The sequence below is a fragment of the Podarcis filfolensis genome (genome assembly GCF_964270895.1).
Source record: "Podarcis filfolensis genome assembly, chromosome: 13".
Classification (NCBI taxonomy): domain Eukaryota; kingdom Metazoa; phylum Chordata; class Lepidosauria; order Squamata; family Lacertidae; genus Podarcis; species Podarcis filfolensis.
The window spans coordinates 45,268,121-45,287,492 of NC_139615.1; the positions used below are offsets into that span (position 1 = coordinate 45,268,121).

Consider the following 19,372-nt stretch of genomic DNA (forward strand, 5'->3'; position numbering starts at 1 on the left):
TATTTGCCATGATGCTATTTATTTGTACATGACAGAGGGAAGCAAACTGCAGTTCCAGTTGTTTACAACGCAGCCCTGTACACATCTACTCAGAAGTCCCAATATTAAAGAATTACAGTCTTAAATCAGATTGGGTATATTTACTGACAACGTGCGCAGTTAGTATCTCTGTTGACTTTTCTGTCCTCTTGTCTGGCAAACATTGTAGGGATGTGACTTCTTCCTGGGTCCAACTTGGCTCATCATAACCAAAGGCTAGACAATATAAGGTGGGTCCTTCTGGGGATGGTTGATCAGGTCTCATGAGCCATTATACCGTATTTTTCGCTCCATGAGACACACTTTTTTCCTCCTAAAAAGTAAGGGGAAATGTCTGTGTGTCTTATGGAGCGAATGCGTGGTCCCTGGAGCCGAATTGTCCAGGGGCAAAAGGCAGATCGTGCTTTTTTTTTTTAAAATAGAAAGAGGGAAGGGGTGTTGAAACAAAGCCGCTGAGCAAGCGATCAGGAGGGGAGATAAGGGACTCTAGAGATAAAGGAGGCTGCCTGGGAGGGGGGAGGTAAAGACAGCAAACTTGCAAGGAGAGGAAACAGGAAGATTAAAGCAATGAGGAGAGAAATTAGAAGAAAAGGAGGAGCAAAAAACTGCTCCAGCTAAGGAAAAGACACTAAGGCAAACAAGAGGCTAGGGGGTGTTGAAACGAAGCCAGTGAGCAGCTGATCGGCAAGGGATCAGGAGGGAGATAAGGGACGCTAGCGATAAAGGAGGCTGCCTGGGAGGCGGGAGGTAAAAGCACACGGATCCTCAGGATTTTTGCATTGTGTCACCCCAAATTCACCATCAGATCACATAGCATGTCCATGGCTACGGCCTGCACCAAAAAACCATGCATCCATTGTTTCGTGGGGCCACAATGGCGCAAAAACGTGGTTACAAAGCATGGATCCACATGGATTCTCAGGATTTTTGCATTGGGCTACCCCAAACTCACAGTCAAATCACATATCATGTCTGTGGCCACAGCATGAACCACAAAAATCATACATCCAGAATATTTTTCTTTTCCTTCTCTAAAAACTAGGTGCATCTTATGCTCAGGTGCGTCTTATGGAGAGAAAAATATGGTACTTCAGTGGAACAATCCGAGAGTGAGAAAACTGCCAATAAGAGGGACAGTGTGGGCGCATTATAGACTACAAAGGCGATGATAATCCTCCTCTGTAGTGGCTATTCATCGAGGAAGATTAAAACGCATTTGGTTTTGGAGAGCCAGTCATTCCTGAAGGTCAGAATCTCTACTTCACACATAAAGACATACAGAACGGGGAACGGCCTGTCCAACAGATCCACCGGTGAGAAGACAAAACCTTTTCCCCATCAAAACTGGCGCGATTAGCTGCATTAGGCTGCAAAATACCAATTGGAACGGAACACATCTGATTTTCCCACTGGGGTTTCAGCACTGAGACAGTTGCATCTCATATCACCAAAACACGGACATATTACGACAGAAAAGGTGGCCTGGTCAGACACTGTGATTGTGAGTGGTCATTCAGAGTATGGTTACTAGGTCTGGCTCAAACAAACTAATGTACACTTTGGTTATCAGTACATAAAAAATTTCCTACCAGTCACGGAATTTGAGGGCGAAGTCCCATTTGCTTTGGGAAGTGGTTTTGAAATCCCACAATGTAAGTGTAATTGAAAATCCATTAACTTCCCCCAGGTAATTTCTCCAGGTGTAGCTGGGAAGAGATGCATTGCAGAATTTGGGGGGAAATCTTAAGTTTGTGTTCCTCAAAGTTGAAATACACGACACAATATCCCTACAAAGGATGGTGAAAATTGGAAGGGGTGGGGCAGGCAGGAATATTTTAAAAATTCTTGGAGTTTTGACATGGGCCGTTTGAACTATAATTACATGTGTCCTTCCTTAGCTGCCCAGACCACTTTATTCAAAAAGCAGCAACAAAAGACACTTACAAAAATTAACTCAACAAAGCCTCTCCCCGCAGCTTCACACAAGGAATAAATACTGTCAAAGTGTCTCCTCACAAGGTTACAATTCCATTGAGGAGATCACCTTTCCCCCAGAAATAGAATTACAATAACTTATACCTGGGGGAAAGTAGTGGGGCACAACGCTTACTGTACGGATTATCACAGGCCACTTTTGATAATGAGCAACACAGACCCTTCCACCCCACACCTGAAAACAAGTATTAAATTATTTTAGGGATATGTATCTCCCACCATACATCACCAGCACAAGAGAGTTCACCTTTAAATATTATTAACAACAGCTAGCTTATCCATCCTTCTCCAAGGTGTACCGCCATTTTGAAACAACAACACAAACTTTCTCTGGTGGTCTTGCCTCCTGCTTCTCCTGCACCGGAGCCAACTTCTAGACAGGCTTCTTCTTCTTCTTCTTCCTCTTCCTCCTCCTCCTCCTCCTCCTCCTCTTAAAGAAGATGGAACTATCAGCCTGGTTATACCTCAGCCAGTTATGTTTGAACAATGTTAGCACCATTCATAGGAACTAAAGGAGTGAATAGCACTATTTTTGAGTGTATTGGATAACGTCAGATTTTTGGTGAAATTGTGACTCTGCGGGTTACGAATTTTTTTGGAAAAAATTGTGACTGCACGGGTTAAGGCGTCGAGGGCTGATTTTTTGGACTATGATAAAAGCTCTTCTGTTTCCACTGCCAAACCTTTCAGGGGAGAATTTGTAACAGTTCGGCACCATTCTTGAGTGAATTGGATAAAGTCAGATTTTTGGTGAAATTGTGACCCCGGGTTAGGGATTTTTTCAAAAAAATGTTTTTCCGCAGGGTAAGGCGCCGAGGGCTGATTTTTTTCGGTCTATGATAAAACGTTCTTTTTGCACTGCCAAACCTTTAAGGGGGAAATTTGCAAGTTTGGCACCATTTTTGAGTGAATTGGAGAATGTCAGATTTTTGGTGAAATTGTGACCCCGCAGGTTAGGAAGTTTTTTGAAATAATTGTGACCGCATGGGTTAAGGCACCGAGGGCTGATTTTTATTATTATTATTATTATTTGGTCTATGATAAAACGTGCTTTTTGCACTGCCAAACCATGCAGTGGAGAGAAGCTCCCAAATGTATAAAGCAGATTTTGTCTGATCATATAGGTAAAGGTAAAGGGACCCCTGACCATTAGGTCCAGTCGTGGCCAACTCTGGGGTTGCAGCGCTCATCTCGCTTTATTGGCCGAGGGAGCCGGCGTAAAGCTTCCGGGTAATGTGGCTAGCATGACCAAGCCGCCTCCTGCAAACCAGAGCAGTGCACAGAAACTCCGTTTACCTTCCCGCCGGAGCGCTACCTATTTATCTACTTGCACTTTGACGTGCTTTCGAACTGCTAGGTTGGCAGGAGCTGGGACCGAGCAACGGGAGCTCACCCCGTCGCAGGGATTCAAACCGCCGACCTTCTGATCGGCAAGCCCTAGGCTCTGTGTTTTAACCCACAGCGCATAGGAAGTTCCTAAATACAACGTTGTCCTGTTTCATAATAAAATATCCTGCTTTTATATCTTAACAAAGAGTCCTTCAAAAAAATATTTTAAAGTGCAGGAGACCCTTTGCTGTTTAGTATTGCTCTGATATAATGGAAGCATAAGATGCCCGCAAAAAATCATCTACCTTTTGTGTTTTTCAAATATCTAAGAGACAAGACACACAGAACAGGGAATTTTACACTTTCCAAATTCTCATTACTACAGTTACAATGCAACTCTCTTTTTTAAAGCAAAGCAAGGGGTCAGCTGCGCTCGAAACAGCCAACAGAAAACATCCTTGCCGCATAAAATCAAAAAAACATTATATCATCAATCAAAGCTGCAGCTATTTGTATAAATACAATATCCAGACCTCATCAGCATTTACATTTGCTCCTAAAGGCACACTTTGGTTCACGAATTCTGCTGTACATAAAAATACTACAGATTCCTGTATTATTTATATATTTAAAAAATCCTGCTTCTCTTCCATGCTGGCAAATTCAAAGTGGGTTATTGAAGCACTGAAGGGGATATGAAAAGCAGCCCTGTGAAAATCCATTATGTGCTTCTGGAAATTCCTGTTTTCCCCATGGTAGACAATTCCTCCTGATTTTTTTCACAGAATCAAGTCACAAACGCACAGCAATTATTACACCTGCATTTGCACAGCAATTATTACATCCATTTAGCCACATTGGTTTTCAAGTCACTAGCCCTCATGAGTTCCGTCAAGATGAAAAGGGCACTGGAAAGTATGGAACCTGCCTGCAAGCACCTTTTGACAACCTGTGGGGTCAAGAGAGAAAGTAATTCAGTCAGGATTTTTTACTCTGTAGACCAAGACTAAGCAGAAACAAGCTCCACTGTGTTCACTGCAGTCACTTCCAGGTTTGGAGGACTGTGTACTTAATAAATTTGGGTCCCATCCTTCCTCCTCCCATCATTTTACAGAATCATGCCAATGGTCATTATCCCACAAGTCATGCAATTCCACAACCCCCCACAACTCCTATTCAATGACGCTGTCATCTGCACATGTGCAATGGATGTCTAAACTGTACACACCTCAGCTTAAGTTTTTGAATTGGGTGGAAGCTGGTTTGAGCGAATGTGAATCAATCAGCAGTACAGTGGTACCTCGGGTTAAGTACTTAATTCGTTCCAGAGGTCCGTTCTTAACCTGAAACTGTTCTTAACCTGAAGCCCCACTTTAGCTAATGGGGACTCCTGCTGCTGCCGCGCCGCCAGAGCACGATTTCTGTTCTCATCCTGAAGCAAAGTTCTTAACCTGAAGCAGTATTTCTGGGTTAGCGGAGTCTGTAACCTGAAGCGTATGTAACCTGAAGCGTATGTAACCCGAGGTATCACTATATTTCTCAAGAAACGGCAGGATGCAGATGGATTGAGGCTAACATCTTGTGTACTCTAGTTTCAAACACCAGCAAAGGCTGTGCACTGGAGTCAGAGTAAAGCATAATGTGTACACAATCTGAATCTCCTAAAATACATGCTTAACTGTGCCTTCCCATAGCTAGAAATCTGCAGTTAGAACATAATGAGCCCCCGCAAAACACACTAGCTAGTATTTTAGGAAAGCATTGACTAGCCTGAGCAAAGTTGGTTTGAAGACAAACAAGCTAGCCCAACCATTTTATCTGTCGCCTCAAATAAGCAAAACAAGGGAAGAAGTAAATACCTTCATGCAATGTCTGTCTCTAGAATATCATCTGTTTTAATAGGCAGCCTCTTCTCAAATGTCATCATTTCTTCCTCTCTCCTCTTCCTACGCCTTTTTTTACAGTAACTTGAAAAGCAATTTGCAAATATGTGTCATTAAGCGCACATCTAGTCCGTAAAATTAGAACAGAGAAACACGCACCACTGCAACACACGCACCTTAAACGTATTTTATTTCTAATAAATCTAGATCATCTTTTCAAGTACATTCCCAAGTAAGAAAGCAAGTGCTTTCTCCAAATGAAATCAGTGACAAAACCTGTTGTGCTTTGGCAACTAAGCAGACCGTTGCCACAGTATTCAAACCCCACAGAAGTCAAAGGAATACAATGAGCCGTCATGTGGTGACTCGCAAGTTAGGCCAAAGTAGTCTTATATGCTTCATTTTGCCACATAACTGTGGAAGACTTTGAGGAAGGAATGGGACGCGGGTGGCGCTATGGGTTAAACCACAGAGCCTAGGACTTGCCGATCAGAAGGTCGGCGGTTCGAATCCCTGCGACGGAGTGAGCTCCCGTTGCTCGGTCCTTGCTCCTGCCAACCTAGCAGTTTGAAAGCACGTCAAAATGCAAGTAGATAAATAGGTACCGCTCCGGCGGGAAGGTAAACAGCATTTCCGTGCGCTGCTCTGGTTTGCCAGAAGCAGCTTTGTCATGCTGGCCACATGACCCGGAAGCTGTACGCCGGCTCCCTCGGCCAATAAAGCGAGATGAGCGCCGCAACCCCAGAGTCGGTCACGACTGGACCTAATGGTCAGGGGTCCCTTTACTTTTGAGGAAGGAACCATCGTTATTAGCCACTCAGAGGAATAAAAGGGAAAGGGAAAGGACCCCTAGATGGTTAAGTCCAGTCAAAGGCAACTATGGGGTTGCGGCGCTCATCTCGCTTTCAGGCCGAGGGAGCCATCGTTTGTCCACAGACAGCTTTCCGGGTCATGTGGCCAGCAGGACTGAACTGCTACTGGTGCACGGAGGACTGTGACGAGTGCCAGAGAGCACAGAAATGCCATTTACCTTCCTGCCACAGCAGTACCTATTTATCTACTTGCACTGGCGTGCTTTCGAACTGCTAGGTTGGCAGGAGCTAGGACAGAGCAACGGGAACTCACCCTGTTGCAGGGATTTGAACCGCCGACCTTCAGACCAGCAAGCCCAAGAGGGCGCTGTTAACAGCGGCTTGCGATGACATTTTTCGTAGGGGAACAGTTCAGACAGGGATCAGAATGCTGCCTAAGGGCACATCCAGGCTTCCTTTTGAGCTGCACTTTTCAGGCACAGGTCCACACTTAATATATTATTATTAATTAATAATAATAATGATAATGACAATGATAATATTCCGCCCATCTGGCTGGGTTTCCCCAGCCACTTTGGGCGGCTCCCAACAGAATATTAAAAACACGAAAAAACATCAAACATTTAAAGCTTCCCTAAACAGGGCTGCTTTCAGATGTCTTCTAAAAGTCAGATAGTTGTTTATCTCCATGACATCTGGTGAGAGGGTGTTCCACAGGGTGGGCGCCACTACCGAGAAGGCCCTCTGTCTAGTTCCCTGTAACTTGGTTTCTCGCAGGGAGGGAACAGCCAGAAGGCCCTCAGAGCTGGCCCTCAGTGTCTCTCAGTGTCTGGGATGAATGATGGGCGTGGAGATGCTCCTTCAGGTATACAGGACCGAGGCCGTTTAGGGCTTTAAAGGTCAGCACCAACATTCTCAATTGTGCTCGGAAACGTATTGGGAGCCAATGTAGGTCTTTCAGGACCAGTGTTATATGGTCTCGGCGGCTGCTCCCAGTCACCAGTCTAGCTGCCGCATTCTGCATTAGCTGTAAAGATTACCTTCAAAGGTAGCCCCATGTAGAGCGCATTGCAGTAGTCCAAGCAGAAGATAACTAGAGAATGCACCACTCTGGTGAGACAGTTCGCGGGCAAGTAGGGTCTCAGCCTGTGTAAAGTTCCATGTCTGAGGTATTTTTTTGTTTTGTCCCAGCACTTTTCCCAGGAAAACCCACGCTTTACCACCAAATTGGAGCAAACAGCGATCTGCAGAAAATCCAACTGATATTTGCACTGATTCAAGGGTAAAGCATGGGTTTTCCTGGGGAAAGCACAGAGACAAAACCAGCAAAAAAACTCAGACACAGATCTGGAAAGCCCAGACCTGTGGCCAGAAACAAAGGAAGTCTCGATGAGCCCTAAGAGCAAGTTGCAATCTTTGCTTTATTCAGGATGTTTGAAATGTGGCTTCCTGGAGAGGGACCTGCCTGAGGAAAGCCTCAACTACCCCTCAGATTTAAGGTAGAGTTGGGGGGGCGGGGGAAGAGAAGCAAAAAATTAAAAGTGGCTTTCATGTTTCTGATTGGGGTCACTGGTTGGTCCTGGGTTTGGAAACCAAGGCCCAGGCAGCTGACTTGAAAAGAGACAACCAACGTTTCCGCTTTTAGACATAATATTATATAACTACTTTTGGAGCATTAGGAACCGTTTACAGTCGTACCTCAGAAGTCGAATGCCTTGCGAGTCTAACATTTTGGCCCCCGAAACCTGGAAGTGAGTGTTCCAGTTTGCGAGCGTTCTTTGGGACCCGAACATCCGACGCAGGTTCCGATTGGCTGCAGGAACTTCCTGCAGCCAATAGGAAGCCGCACCTTGGTTTCCGAACATTTGCAAAGTCGAACGGACTTCCGGGAACGGATTCCGATCGACTTCCAAGGCACGACTATGCAGTCATACCTCGGGTTACAGCCGCTTCAGGTTGCGTTTTATCGGCTTGTGGACCGCCGAAACCCGGAAGTACCGGAACGGGTTACTTCCGGGTTTCGGCGGTCGTGCATGTGCAGAAGTGTTAATCGCGCTTTGCGCATGTGCAGAAGCCCCGAATTGCAACCCGCGTGTGTGCAGACGTGGGTTGCGAACGCTGCGGGTTGCGAACATGCATCCCACACGGATCACATTCGCAACCCGAGCATCCCCTGTACTGCTATTTGTGTAAAAGACCCAAAACACCAGAATCGACTCTCTGTGCTTTCGGGTCGGCATACTTACTGAGCACAGGTGCATATACATGCCGTCAAGACGATGAGCGTCACCATCACACCTATCAAAGACATCACCACAATCTGACCTTCATCCCCTCTCAAATAAAACAGATCCAACCTCTCACACCTTGCGCCGGTGTAGCCTTTCTCGCAGCTGTAAAGGAGGGAAAGGAGAAGTGAGGGTTGTGAGACGCAAAGGGCATTGTGTCAATGCACACCTATGGGCTCCATCAGTGCCGGATTTACATATAAGCTAAACAAGCTATAGCTTATGGCCCCACTCTCTTGGGGGCCCAAAAAAAATTTAAAGGGAAAAAAATCTGGTGTTCATTACCAAAATATAAGATAAAAAACAAATAAAATAAAACCTACACACAGCAACAGTGTTTTGTGTTGTGTAGGCTCCTATGATGTAAGTAAGTAAAGGGTAAAGGGACCCCTGACCATTAGGTCCAGTCGTGGCCGACTCTGGGGTTGCGGCGCTCATCTTGCTTTATTGGCCGAGGGAGCCGGCGTACAGCTTCCGGGTCATGTGGCCAGCAGGACTAAGCCGCTTCTGGCGAACCGGAGCAGCGCACGGAAACACCATTTACCTTCCCACCAGAGCGCTACCTATTTGTCTACTTGCACTTTGACGTGCTTTCGAACTGCTAGGTTGGCAGGAGCAGGGACTGAGGAACAGGAGCTCACCCTGTCGCTGGGATTCAAACCGTCAACCTTCTGATCGGCAAGTCCTAGGCTCTGTGGTTTAACCCACAGCACCACCCGCGTCCCTACGATGTAAGTAATGGGCCCCAATTGCTAGCCTGCTCCCTAAAATATCACTGGTTTGCTCAGTTCTATATACCGTAATTTTCGCTCCAAAACACGCACTTTTTTGCTCCTAGAAAGTAAGGGAAAATCCCTGTGCGTGTTATGGAGCGAATGCACTCGACCGGAGCCATGGCTGCCGTCAGTCAAGCAAAGCGGGAGCCGCTTGCAGGGCTTTGCACGGCTCTAGCTTTGATTGCTTTACAGCCAGGAGGAGGGGGAGGAGCCGAGGAGGAGGGAGGGAAGGAGAGCCATGGCAGCAAAGTGGGCAGCAGCCGCTTACACACGAGGAGGGACAAACGGGAGCCATAGCGAGCCGGAAAAGCGCCGTGTAGCCAGCAACAGCTGCTGCAGCCTCAGCTAGCAAAGGTCCGTGCGCTCTCTAAACGGAGCAATGAGGCTGCAGAGGGACGGCAGGGCACAGGAGGGCTCTGAGCCACGAGCGCAGTGAAAACCAGTAAAAAAGTTTTTTAAAAGGCTGCTGGGGACAGGAGGGCACGGGATGAGGGAGAGGGGGAAATTACGATTCTCCCAGCGTCTCAGCTGATCCGCTGAGCAGGACTTGGGTTGCAGGGGATTCACCATTAGCTGCGTAAAGCAGCAAAGAGGGAGAGAAGGAGCAAAGCGGGAGAGGAAAGGAGCTGCTTACACTGCTGTAAGTGGCTGCTGTCTGGTTGGCTCCTTTAAAGCAACAGTGCTCTTTCCCTCCCCCCTCCCCGCTCAGCTCACCGAAAAGCTCCTTTTCCACACACCCCACGCAAGCTCCTTCTCCCCTTAAACCCCTCTCCTGCATTATTAGCAGCATCCTTCTCCACACACCCCACGCGTGTTCCTTCTCCCCTTAAACCCCTCTCTTGCATTATTAGCAGCATCCTTCTCCACACACCCCACGCGTGTTCCTTCTCCCCTTAAACCCCTCTCTTGCATTATTAGCAGCATCCTTCTCCACACACCCCACGCGTGTTCCTTGTCCCTTGAATGCTTTTCCTTCCCTCCCCACTTAAAACGTGGTTACAAAGCACGGATCCACATGGATCCTCAGGATTTTTGCACTGGGTCACCCCAAGTTCACCATCAGATCACATAGCATATCCATGGCTACAGCCTGCACCAAAAAACACACACGCACCCACTGTTTCATGGGGCTGCAATGGCGCAAAAACGTGGTTACAAAGCATGGCTCCACGTGGATCCTCAGGATTTTTGCATTGGGCTACCCCAAACTCACCGTCGGATCACGTCTGTGGCCACAGCATGAACCACAAAAATCATACATCCACTGTTTCGTTTAGAATATTTTTTTCTTGTTTTCCTCCTCTAAAAACTACGTGCGTGTTATGGTCAGGTGCGTGTTATAGAGCGAAAAATACGGTATATAGGGTGCCTACATTCTGCATGGACCTCTTAATTGTGTTTCAGTTCAACAATTACTTTGATAAAAATACATATTTTGTTAAGTGCAAATGGCTTTCGATACCTATTAGGTCAAAATATAAACAGTTAACTTATTAAACCTCACAATAATTTCATAATTATTGTATTTCTAATAGTATATCGGTAATTTTTATATAACTGTATAATCAAATCAGTAATTTTTATATAACTGTATAAACCACTCTGAAAATTCATTATTCCAAAAATGACACTTCATCTGGTTGTAAATATTAAGATTATACCAGCAAGAATGAGTCTTTCTGTAAAAAATATGATTTAAATCAAGTCTTACTGACGAGTGATTTAAATCGATTTGATTCGAATCAAATCCACCCTTGCAGAAACAGGGATCCTCATCTGATGTTGAAAATTCTGGTCACTGACTGACATTAAACTGGGGGGAACCTTACATCTTCACCTCTGCATTTCAGCAACAGTGGCGGAAATATGCTTTTCAAAATATTTTGATGCTCTGGAACAGGGGTCAGCAACCTTTTTTAGCCGTGAGCTGGTCCACCGTCCCTCAGACCTTGTGGTGGGCCGGACTATATTTTGAAGGGAAAAAATGAACGAATTCCTATGCCCCACAAATAACCCAGAGATGCATTTTAAATAAAAGGGCACATTCTACTCATGTAAAAACACGCTGATTCCTGGACCGTCCTTGGGCCGGATTGAGAAGGCAATTGGGCCGGATCCGGCCCCCGGGCCTTAGGTTGCCTACCCCTGCTCTGGAATAAGCCCCAGAACTGAAGAGCAGGCTCAGTTAGCAACTACGCCATTTCCAGAGAGCCCATCACGCCAGAATTCAACGGCGGACAAGAGACGCCTTTCTCTGTACTTCGGAAAGTCGACATACACGCATGCCGGTATCTGTTCTGCGGCAACGTAACGACATCTTCCCTTGATGCAGTAATGTTTGTACTCCTCAGGACATTTCGAAAAATGCCCTCTCCACCTCAGTCCTGTGGTTCCGCCTGGAAATAAAAAAAGGGGAATAAATTAGGGCAGGGCAGTCCAACACAGGACCTTTTGGTGTGGCCCTCAAAGGCAGGTTAAGTGAGGTGCTGGACTTTGGAAAGGAGGCAAAAAGCTATATGCTATACAAGGGCGGTCTCTTTAAAAAGCAGAGATATCACTTGCCAACAAAGGTCCGTATAGTAAAAGCCATGGTTTTCCCAGTAGTGATGTATGGAAGTGAGAGCAGGACCATAAAGAAGGCTGATCGCCGAAGAATTGATGCTTTTGAATTATGGTGCTGGAGGAGACTCTTGAGAGTCCCATGGACTGCAAGAAGATCAAACCTATCCATTCTGAAGGAAATCAGCCCTGAGTGCTCCCTGGAAGGACAGATCCTGAAGCTGAGGCTCCAATACTTTGGCCACCTCAGGAGAAGACTCCCTGGAAAAGACCCTGATGTTGGGAAAGATGGAGGGCACAAGGAGAAGGGGGCGACAGAGGACGAGATGGTTGGACAGTGTTCTCGAAGCTACCAGCATGAGTCTGACCAAACTGCGGGAGGCAATGGAAGACAGGAGTGCCTGGTGTGCTCTGGTCCAGGGGGTCACGAAGAGTCGGACACGACTAAACGACTAAACAACAACAACATACAGGGGCGGAGGAAGGGGGCGGTGGGGGTGGTCCGCCATGGGTGTCTTCGCTGAGAGGGATGACATGTGGTGCACCGCCAGCCTGCGACTCAAAAGCCTACTCTGAGCCGTCGGGGAAGGTGGGAGCTGCGCCACTTTGCCAGCGGCATTCTCCCCTTCCCCCTTCGTTTTGACAGCTGGGGGAGGCTTGGGAGTCACCGGTGGGCAATGCGCCGAATGTCCGCTATCGTCGGCTCGCTCTGCTCCTAGCTGCAGGGTACACGGACCGCTCCATGCACCTGAGCGGCTAACCCGCACCTGGGAGGGCACCTGTCAGGTGAGGAGGTAGTTGCTCGCGAGTAACCAGGCAGGACCCCGACCTGTCTTTTACAGGTTTTATTGGTGCAAACTATTTACAGTGCAGAACCCCAAAGTTCATGTCCGTCTTAGTCACTTGCAGATTCCGGGAGTGGCCCCTTCCAGTTCCCCCCCCCCAACGTAAGAACTTAGACACGCCAATTATATAATGTATATAAATGAAAACTATAAATAATTTTTAAAAAAACAACAACCTGTTAGCCAGTGTCGACAGCTGGTCTCCTGGCACAGGTGAGGTGCAAGGCATGGTGGCCAACAGGAGGTGGCGCCAGATCCATTGACAGGCAGAGCTTGTCACTCTAGGAATCATAGAATTGTAGAGTTGGAAGGGACCCCAGGGGTCATCTAGCCCAACCCCCCACAATGCAGGGATCTTATAGGGCTATGTGGAGCTGAAACCCACGACCCTGGAATTGAGAATCTCATGCTTTACCGAGTGAACTGTCTAGGTTCATCCCCACCCTCTCCCCTGGTGATTTCCACGAGGGCAACATTGAGAGTTAGGAGGAAGAAGCTGGCAGCCAGTGCCACCCCCCTAGACTAGCTGTTCTTACTAAGAACAGGAGTGTCACGGTCCGGTTCACGGGTGATCGAAGTCCCGGCTGGGGACGTCGGGCCCGGGGGCAAGATGACAGGGTGGGAGAAGGAACGAGAGTCCAGAAACCAGGAGTCAAGAAGCCAAGAGTCTGAGGGTTAGAGGGCCGGGAGTCAAGAAGTCAAGGGTCCGAGGGTCAGGAAGCAAGGAGTCAAGAAGTCAGGGGATTGAGGATCAAGAAGCAAGGAGTCAAACACAGCAAGGCAGGGAACGTGTTGCTGTGGCAAAGAGCCGAAGGGAAAATGCTGTCCTTATATCCCTTCCCGGCTCTTGCCACCAGGTGCTGTGAGTCACCTGTGTGGCCATGCCTTGCCTCTTCAGAACAAACTTAGGAAGACCCCAGTCCTGCAAAGTTATACTGGTTACAGGGCCTGGCTCCTGCACACACTCTTGAGAAGGCATGCAATGGGTAGGTGGGGCAGTGCCCCATTCATCCCAGTGGAGCAGGCCCCGCTGCCACTATCTACATCTGCTCGAGGATACCCCTTTGTGCTTGCCACAGGTAAAATATCAGCTCCATCTACTATTCATGAAGGCTGTGGCACCTGAAAATTGAACTACGAAGCCTTGAACGCTCTGCGACAGACTCTTTGGAAACCCAACAGCACAAGAGAACAGAAAACTCGGCTCCGTTCCACTCCGGGAACTATCATCACAGGGGTTAAAAGTTAATGCTGCTACAAAAGAATGATTAGCTGTGCGGATTGTGTTACCAGGCTGAATACTAAATGACGCTCTGCGAAGAATGCAGTCTGAACCTTTGCAGATTACACGGTCTCCACTCTCGACAGAGGAGATCTCTCAAAGTGGGCATTTTCAACGAGACGGTGCAAAGGTAAGGGAAACAGGTCACCAGAGGTTCACATCTCAACAGGAAACTCTGGGCGGCTCCCAACAGAATATTAAAAACACGATAAAACATCAAATGTTAAAAACTTCCCTAAACACAGCTGCCTTCAGATGTCTTCTAAAAGTCAGATAGTTGTTTATTTCCTTGACATCTGGTGGGAGGGCGTTCCACAGAACGGGTGCCACCACCGAGAAGGCCCTCTGCCTGGTTCCCTGCAACCTCACTTCTTGCAGGGAGGGAACCTCCAGAAGGACCTCGGAGCTGGACCTCAGTGTCCGGGCTGGACGGTGGGGGTGGAGACGCTCCTTCAGGTATACTGGGCCATTTAGGGTTTTAAAGGTCAGCACCAACACTTTGAATTGTGCTCGGAAACGTACTGGGAGCCATGATGGCCGTCCCCTGCTTCCACGCTTGGAGGCAATAGTCTTTCTGAATATTGGTTGCTGGAAACAACAGGAGGAAAAGGGCTCTTGTGTTCGAATTCTGCTTGCTGGTTTCCCACAGGCTACTGTGAGAACGGGGTGCTGAACTAGGTGGCCCATTGGCCTGATCCTGCAGGCTCTTCTTATGTTGTGCATTGACTCCTATTCTAGACATCTGGAGGAATCACAGCAATACACACGTTAGGGAAGAGAAGAGATAACGTCTGGGTTAGAAGTCTGGGGGATCCTTAAGAGTAAAAGGTAAAGGTAAAGGGACCCCTGACCATTAGGTCCAGTCATGACCGACTCTGGGGTTGCGGCGCTCATCTCGCTTTATTGGCCGAGGGAGCCGGCGTACAGCTTCCGGGTCATGTGGCCAGCATGACTAAGCCGCTTCTGGCAAACCAGAGCAGCGCACGGAAACACCGTTTACCTTCCCACCAGAGCGGTACCTCTACTTGCACTTTGACGTGCTTTCGAACTGCTAGGTTGGCAGGAGCAGGGACCAAGCAACAATAAGCTCACCCCATCGCAGGGATTCAAACTGCCGACCTTCTGATTGGCAAGTCCTAGGCTCTGTGGTTTAATAATAAAATGATTTTATTTATATCCCGCCCTCCCCAGCTGAAGCGGGGCTGAGAGCGGCTAACAACAGTAAAATAATACAGCATTCTAAAATCAATTCATTCTAAAATCAGTTCAAATCAAATTAATGGCAATCATTGGGCTAGAGTTCTGTGAGGATTACCAAAGGAGGGGGTCAGGTTGTGCCTTGGACAAAGGCCTGGTGGAACAGCTCTGTCTTGCAGGCCCTGCGGAAAAATGTCAAGTCCCGCAGGGCCCTAGTCTCTTGTGACACAACGTTCCACCAGATCGGGGCCACAGACAAAAAGGCCCTGGCCCAGGTTGAGACCAGCCTAACCTCCCTGTGGCCAGGGACCTCCAAGATGTTTTTGTTTGGAGACTGTAAGGTCCTCCGTGGGGCATACCAGGAGAGGTGGTCCCGTAGATACGAGGGTCCTAGGCCGTATAGGGCTTTAAAGGTTAAAACCAGCACCTTAAACCTGATCCTGTACTCCTGCAGCTGGTATAGCACTGGGTGAATGTGATCCCGCAGCGAGGACCCCGTAAGGAGTCTCGCCACGGCATTCTGCACCCGCTGGAGTTTCTGGGTCAGTCTCACGTAGAGTGAGTTACAATAACCCAGTCTGGAGATGACCGTTGCATGGATCACAGTGGCTAGGTCAGTGGCTATATCATCTTCTCAAGCCCCCTGTAAGCTCCTAACTTTCCCGTTTGATTCCACATTAATAAGGCCATATAGACAATTTAAAATTCCCAAGTTGCCTGGTGCAGATGGTATCCACCTGAGAGTCCTTAAAGGACTCAAGTGTGAATTGCTGATCTTAAAACAAAAACATATACTTTGCTCCTAACATCAGCCTCCACACCTGAGGACTGAAAAGTGAGCAATGTGACACAATTTTTTTTAAAAGGGAACCAAGGGGATTCAGGTAAGTACAAAATAGCTAGCTTAACATCTGTTTGGAGAAAGCTTTATTAAAGATAAAACTACCAAGCATATAGAAGAACAGTTCTTGCTGAAGCAGAGTCCTGTCTCACTACCGTCTAGAGTTGTTTTGGTATTGTTTTTTTAGAGTATGATCAAACAGAGAGAGATGATCCAGTCAGCATTATATATTCAGACCTGTGGTTCTCAAAGGTTGTGGTGCGCCACACTGATGTAGCAGGAGAGGATGGCGATATGGCAGGAAGATTCAAGGATAATATATTTTGGGAATGATTCACGTTCTTATGTAGCTGCATTGTTTTAGACTTTCTGGGTGTCCCATGATCATATTATAAAGTAGTTGTGTTCTATGCTAGCTATAAATCCAGACATTCACCATAAAGAGATGGTGGAGGGCTATGTGCCTTAACGAAATTAAAACCAGTGATTAAGAGCTCACCATTAGTGGGAAAGGCGAACAAACATTTTAATCAATTTGGGAGTCCGAGATCTAGCGCAGTCTCTACCCGCTGACCTAAATGGCTTCAAAACGAGGAAGTTCAGCTCTGGTTGGTCTTCTGGAAGGTTCATATTGTCAGTGATTTCAGATGAAGACTCTTCACTTCAGATGCCCATAACTCTTCCTGCTAGGAAGACTAGAGTGATTTCAGCCTGAACTGAATACCTGCTGGCCTTGAATATATTCTACAAAAAATGCTATATTTGGACATGGGCAGAAAGTAGAGCAAACTCAACCTTGGTCCCAAACAATTCTAAAAATTTTAATCTCCAGTTAACATTTAAATGAGTAATAAACTGTCAGTTTGCAGTGGTATCCCAAACTAAAATGAGACTTGCATAACTCAGGTGGGAGGTTACAGAGTAGCAAGAAGATAAGAGGAAAGCAGCCTGCATGCAGTTATTATTGATACCAGGGGTCAGCAAACTTTTTCAGCAGGGGGCCGGTCCACTGTCCCTCAGACCTTGTGGGGGGCCGGACTATATTTGGGGGGGGGGGAATGAATGAATTCCTATGCCCCACAAATAACCCAGAGATGCATTTTAAATAAAAGCACACATTCCACTCATGTAAAAACACACTGATTCCTGGACCGTCCATGAGCCGGATTTAGAAGGCGATTGGGCCGGATCTGGCCCCCGGGCCTTAGTTTGCCTACCCATGATTTATACTTTTAACTCCCTGCCTTAATACAGTGGTAAAAGGTAAAGGTAAAGGGACCCCTGACCATTAGGTCCAGTCGTGACCGACTATGGAGTTGTGGCGCTCATCTCGCTTTATTGGCCGAGGGAGCCGGCATACAGCTTCTGGGTCATGTGGCCAGCATGACTAAGCCACTTCTGGTGAACCAGAGCAGCGCACGGAAACGCCGTTTACCTTCCCGCCAGAGTGGTACCTATTTATCTACATGCACTTTGATGTGCTTTCAAACTGCTAGGCTGGCAGGAGCAGGGACTGAACAACAGGAGCTCACCCCATTACGGGGATTTGAACTGCTGACCTTCTGATCAGCAAGTCCTAGGTTCTGTGGTTTAACCCACAGCGCCACCCACGTCCCTAGTACACACTGATACCTCGGGTACCTCGGGTTAATTACTTAATTCGTTCCAGGGGTCCGTTCTTATCCTGAAACATTTCTTAACCTGAAGCACCACTTTAACTAAGGGGGCCTCCCGCTGCTGCCATGCCGCCGGAGCACAATTTCTGTTCTCATCCTGAAACAAAGTTCTTAACCCAAGGAAATATTTCCGGGTTAGCAGAGTCTGTAACCTGAAGCGCATGCAACCTGAAGCGTATGTAACCCGAGGTACCACTGTATACTCATTCCTTGCTCTCCACACACCCCTGTCCTTTTTAAACCCTTTACACAGATATAGCCAGGGTGGCATGATGGCAAAGAGTGTCAGACTATGGCCTTGGAAACGATGGTTCGAATCCCCACTCAGCCATGAAGATCACTGGGTGAGCTTGGACCAGTTGCCATCTGTTAGCCTAAACTACCTGTTATGTACTGAGTTGAATAGGATCCAAACTGCAGCAGTCTGATTGGTCCTAGAACAATAGGATCCAAAAGGCAGCAGTCTGATTGGTCCTAGAACAATGCAGCAGTATGATTGGTTGGCAGGAACCACCCAATCATGCTCCAGATAGAAGTGAATCCACAACCTGATTGGCTTACAGTAGAATTCCGGAATTAGCCAATCATGTGCAGCCCATTGTGTAAATAATGTATATAAAGCAGATGCTTTGAGGGGACTTTCATTCATTCCTCCTCACCACTATGAGCTGAATAAAGAGCATGAAATCACTTTGCAACTCTGAGTATATTTCACTACCTCAAAGGGTTGTGTGAGGATGAAATGGAGAGGAGGAGAACCATGCAGGCAACCTTGAACTGCTTTGAAGATAACAGTGGTATTTACATGTAATAAGTAAATAAAATGGTTTTCCCAGTAGTGATGTATGGAAGTGAGAGCTGGACCATAAAGAAGGCTGATCGCCGAAGAATTGATGCTTTTGAATTATGGTGTTGGAGGAGACTCTTGAGTCCCATGGACTGCAAGAAGATCAAACCTATCCATTCTGAAGGAAATCAGCCCTGAGTGCTCACTGGAAGGACAGATCGTGAAGCTGAGACTCCAATACTTTGGCCAGCTCATGAGAAGAGAAGACTCCCTGGAAAAGACCCTGATTTTGGGAAAGATGGAGGGCACAAGGAGAAGGGGACGACAGAGGACGAGATGGCTGGACAGTGTTCTCGAAGCTACCAGTATGAGTTTGACCAAACTGCGGGAGGCAGTGGAAGACAGGAGTGCCTGGCATGCTCTGGTCCATGGGGTCACAAAGAGTCGGACACGACTAAATGACTAAACAACAACAAGTAAATAAAATGCCAGCAGAGATTTCCCTTAGCTGGGGAAACAGTGGAAGGAGACAATTGACTGGGAGTGGATAACCATGCAATGTACTGTAGATCTGGGTTTAGAATAGAGATCATCACATATAATCCATATTGTTACCTGTGCAATTTCCATTTGGGTAGCCGCAGGACAGCCTCTTTGTTTCCTGTTCAGCGGTTCCATTGCCATCGCCAGTCACACAGTCGAAAATGGCAAAGCCTTCAGAGGGGGTGGGAGAGAGAAAGCAAGAACATTACACACATATATTTCAAGGACCTCTTTACACCCATGATGTTTGTTTTGCCAGGCACCACAATGCATTGGAGTCAAATAGTAAAAGTAAAGGACCCCTGGATGGTTAAGTCCAGTCAAAGGTGACGATGGGGTTGCGGCGCTCATCTCGCTTTCAGGCCAAGGGAACCAGCGTTTGTCCGCAGACAGTTTTCCAGGACATGTGGCCAGCATGACTAAACCGCTTCTGGCGCAACGGGACACAGTGATGGAAACCAGAGCGCACAGAAACAGCATTTACCTTCCTGCCGCAGAGGTACCTATTTATCTACTTGCA

General features: G+C 47.2%; 1 protein-coding gene across 1 annotated transcript in view; it reads right to left on the reverse strand.

Annotated features, from left to right (window-relative positions):
* BTC (betacellulin) overlaps nucleotides 1–19,372 on the reverse strand; it is a 29,774-nt gene continuing 10,402 nt past the window's right edge. Inside the window, exons 2-6 of the mRNA XM_083583690.1 lie at nucleotides 18,925–19,023; nucleotides 11,401–11,518; nucleotides 8,305–8,451; nucleotides 5,223–5,330; nucleotides 1–4,312 (exon numbers count right to left, since the gene is read on the reverse strand). Coding sequence (XP_083439816.1) covers nucleotides 5,225–5,330; nucleotides 8,305–8,451; nucleotides 11,401–11,518; nucleotides 18,925–19,023 — 470 coding nt within the window. The 3' untranslated portion in view covers nucleotides 1–4,312; nucleotides 5,223–5,224. The remainder of the gene's footprint in view (nucleotides 4,313–5,222; nucleotides 5,331–8,304; nucleotides 8,452–11,400; nucleotides 11,519–18,924; nucleotides 19,024–19,372) is intronic.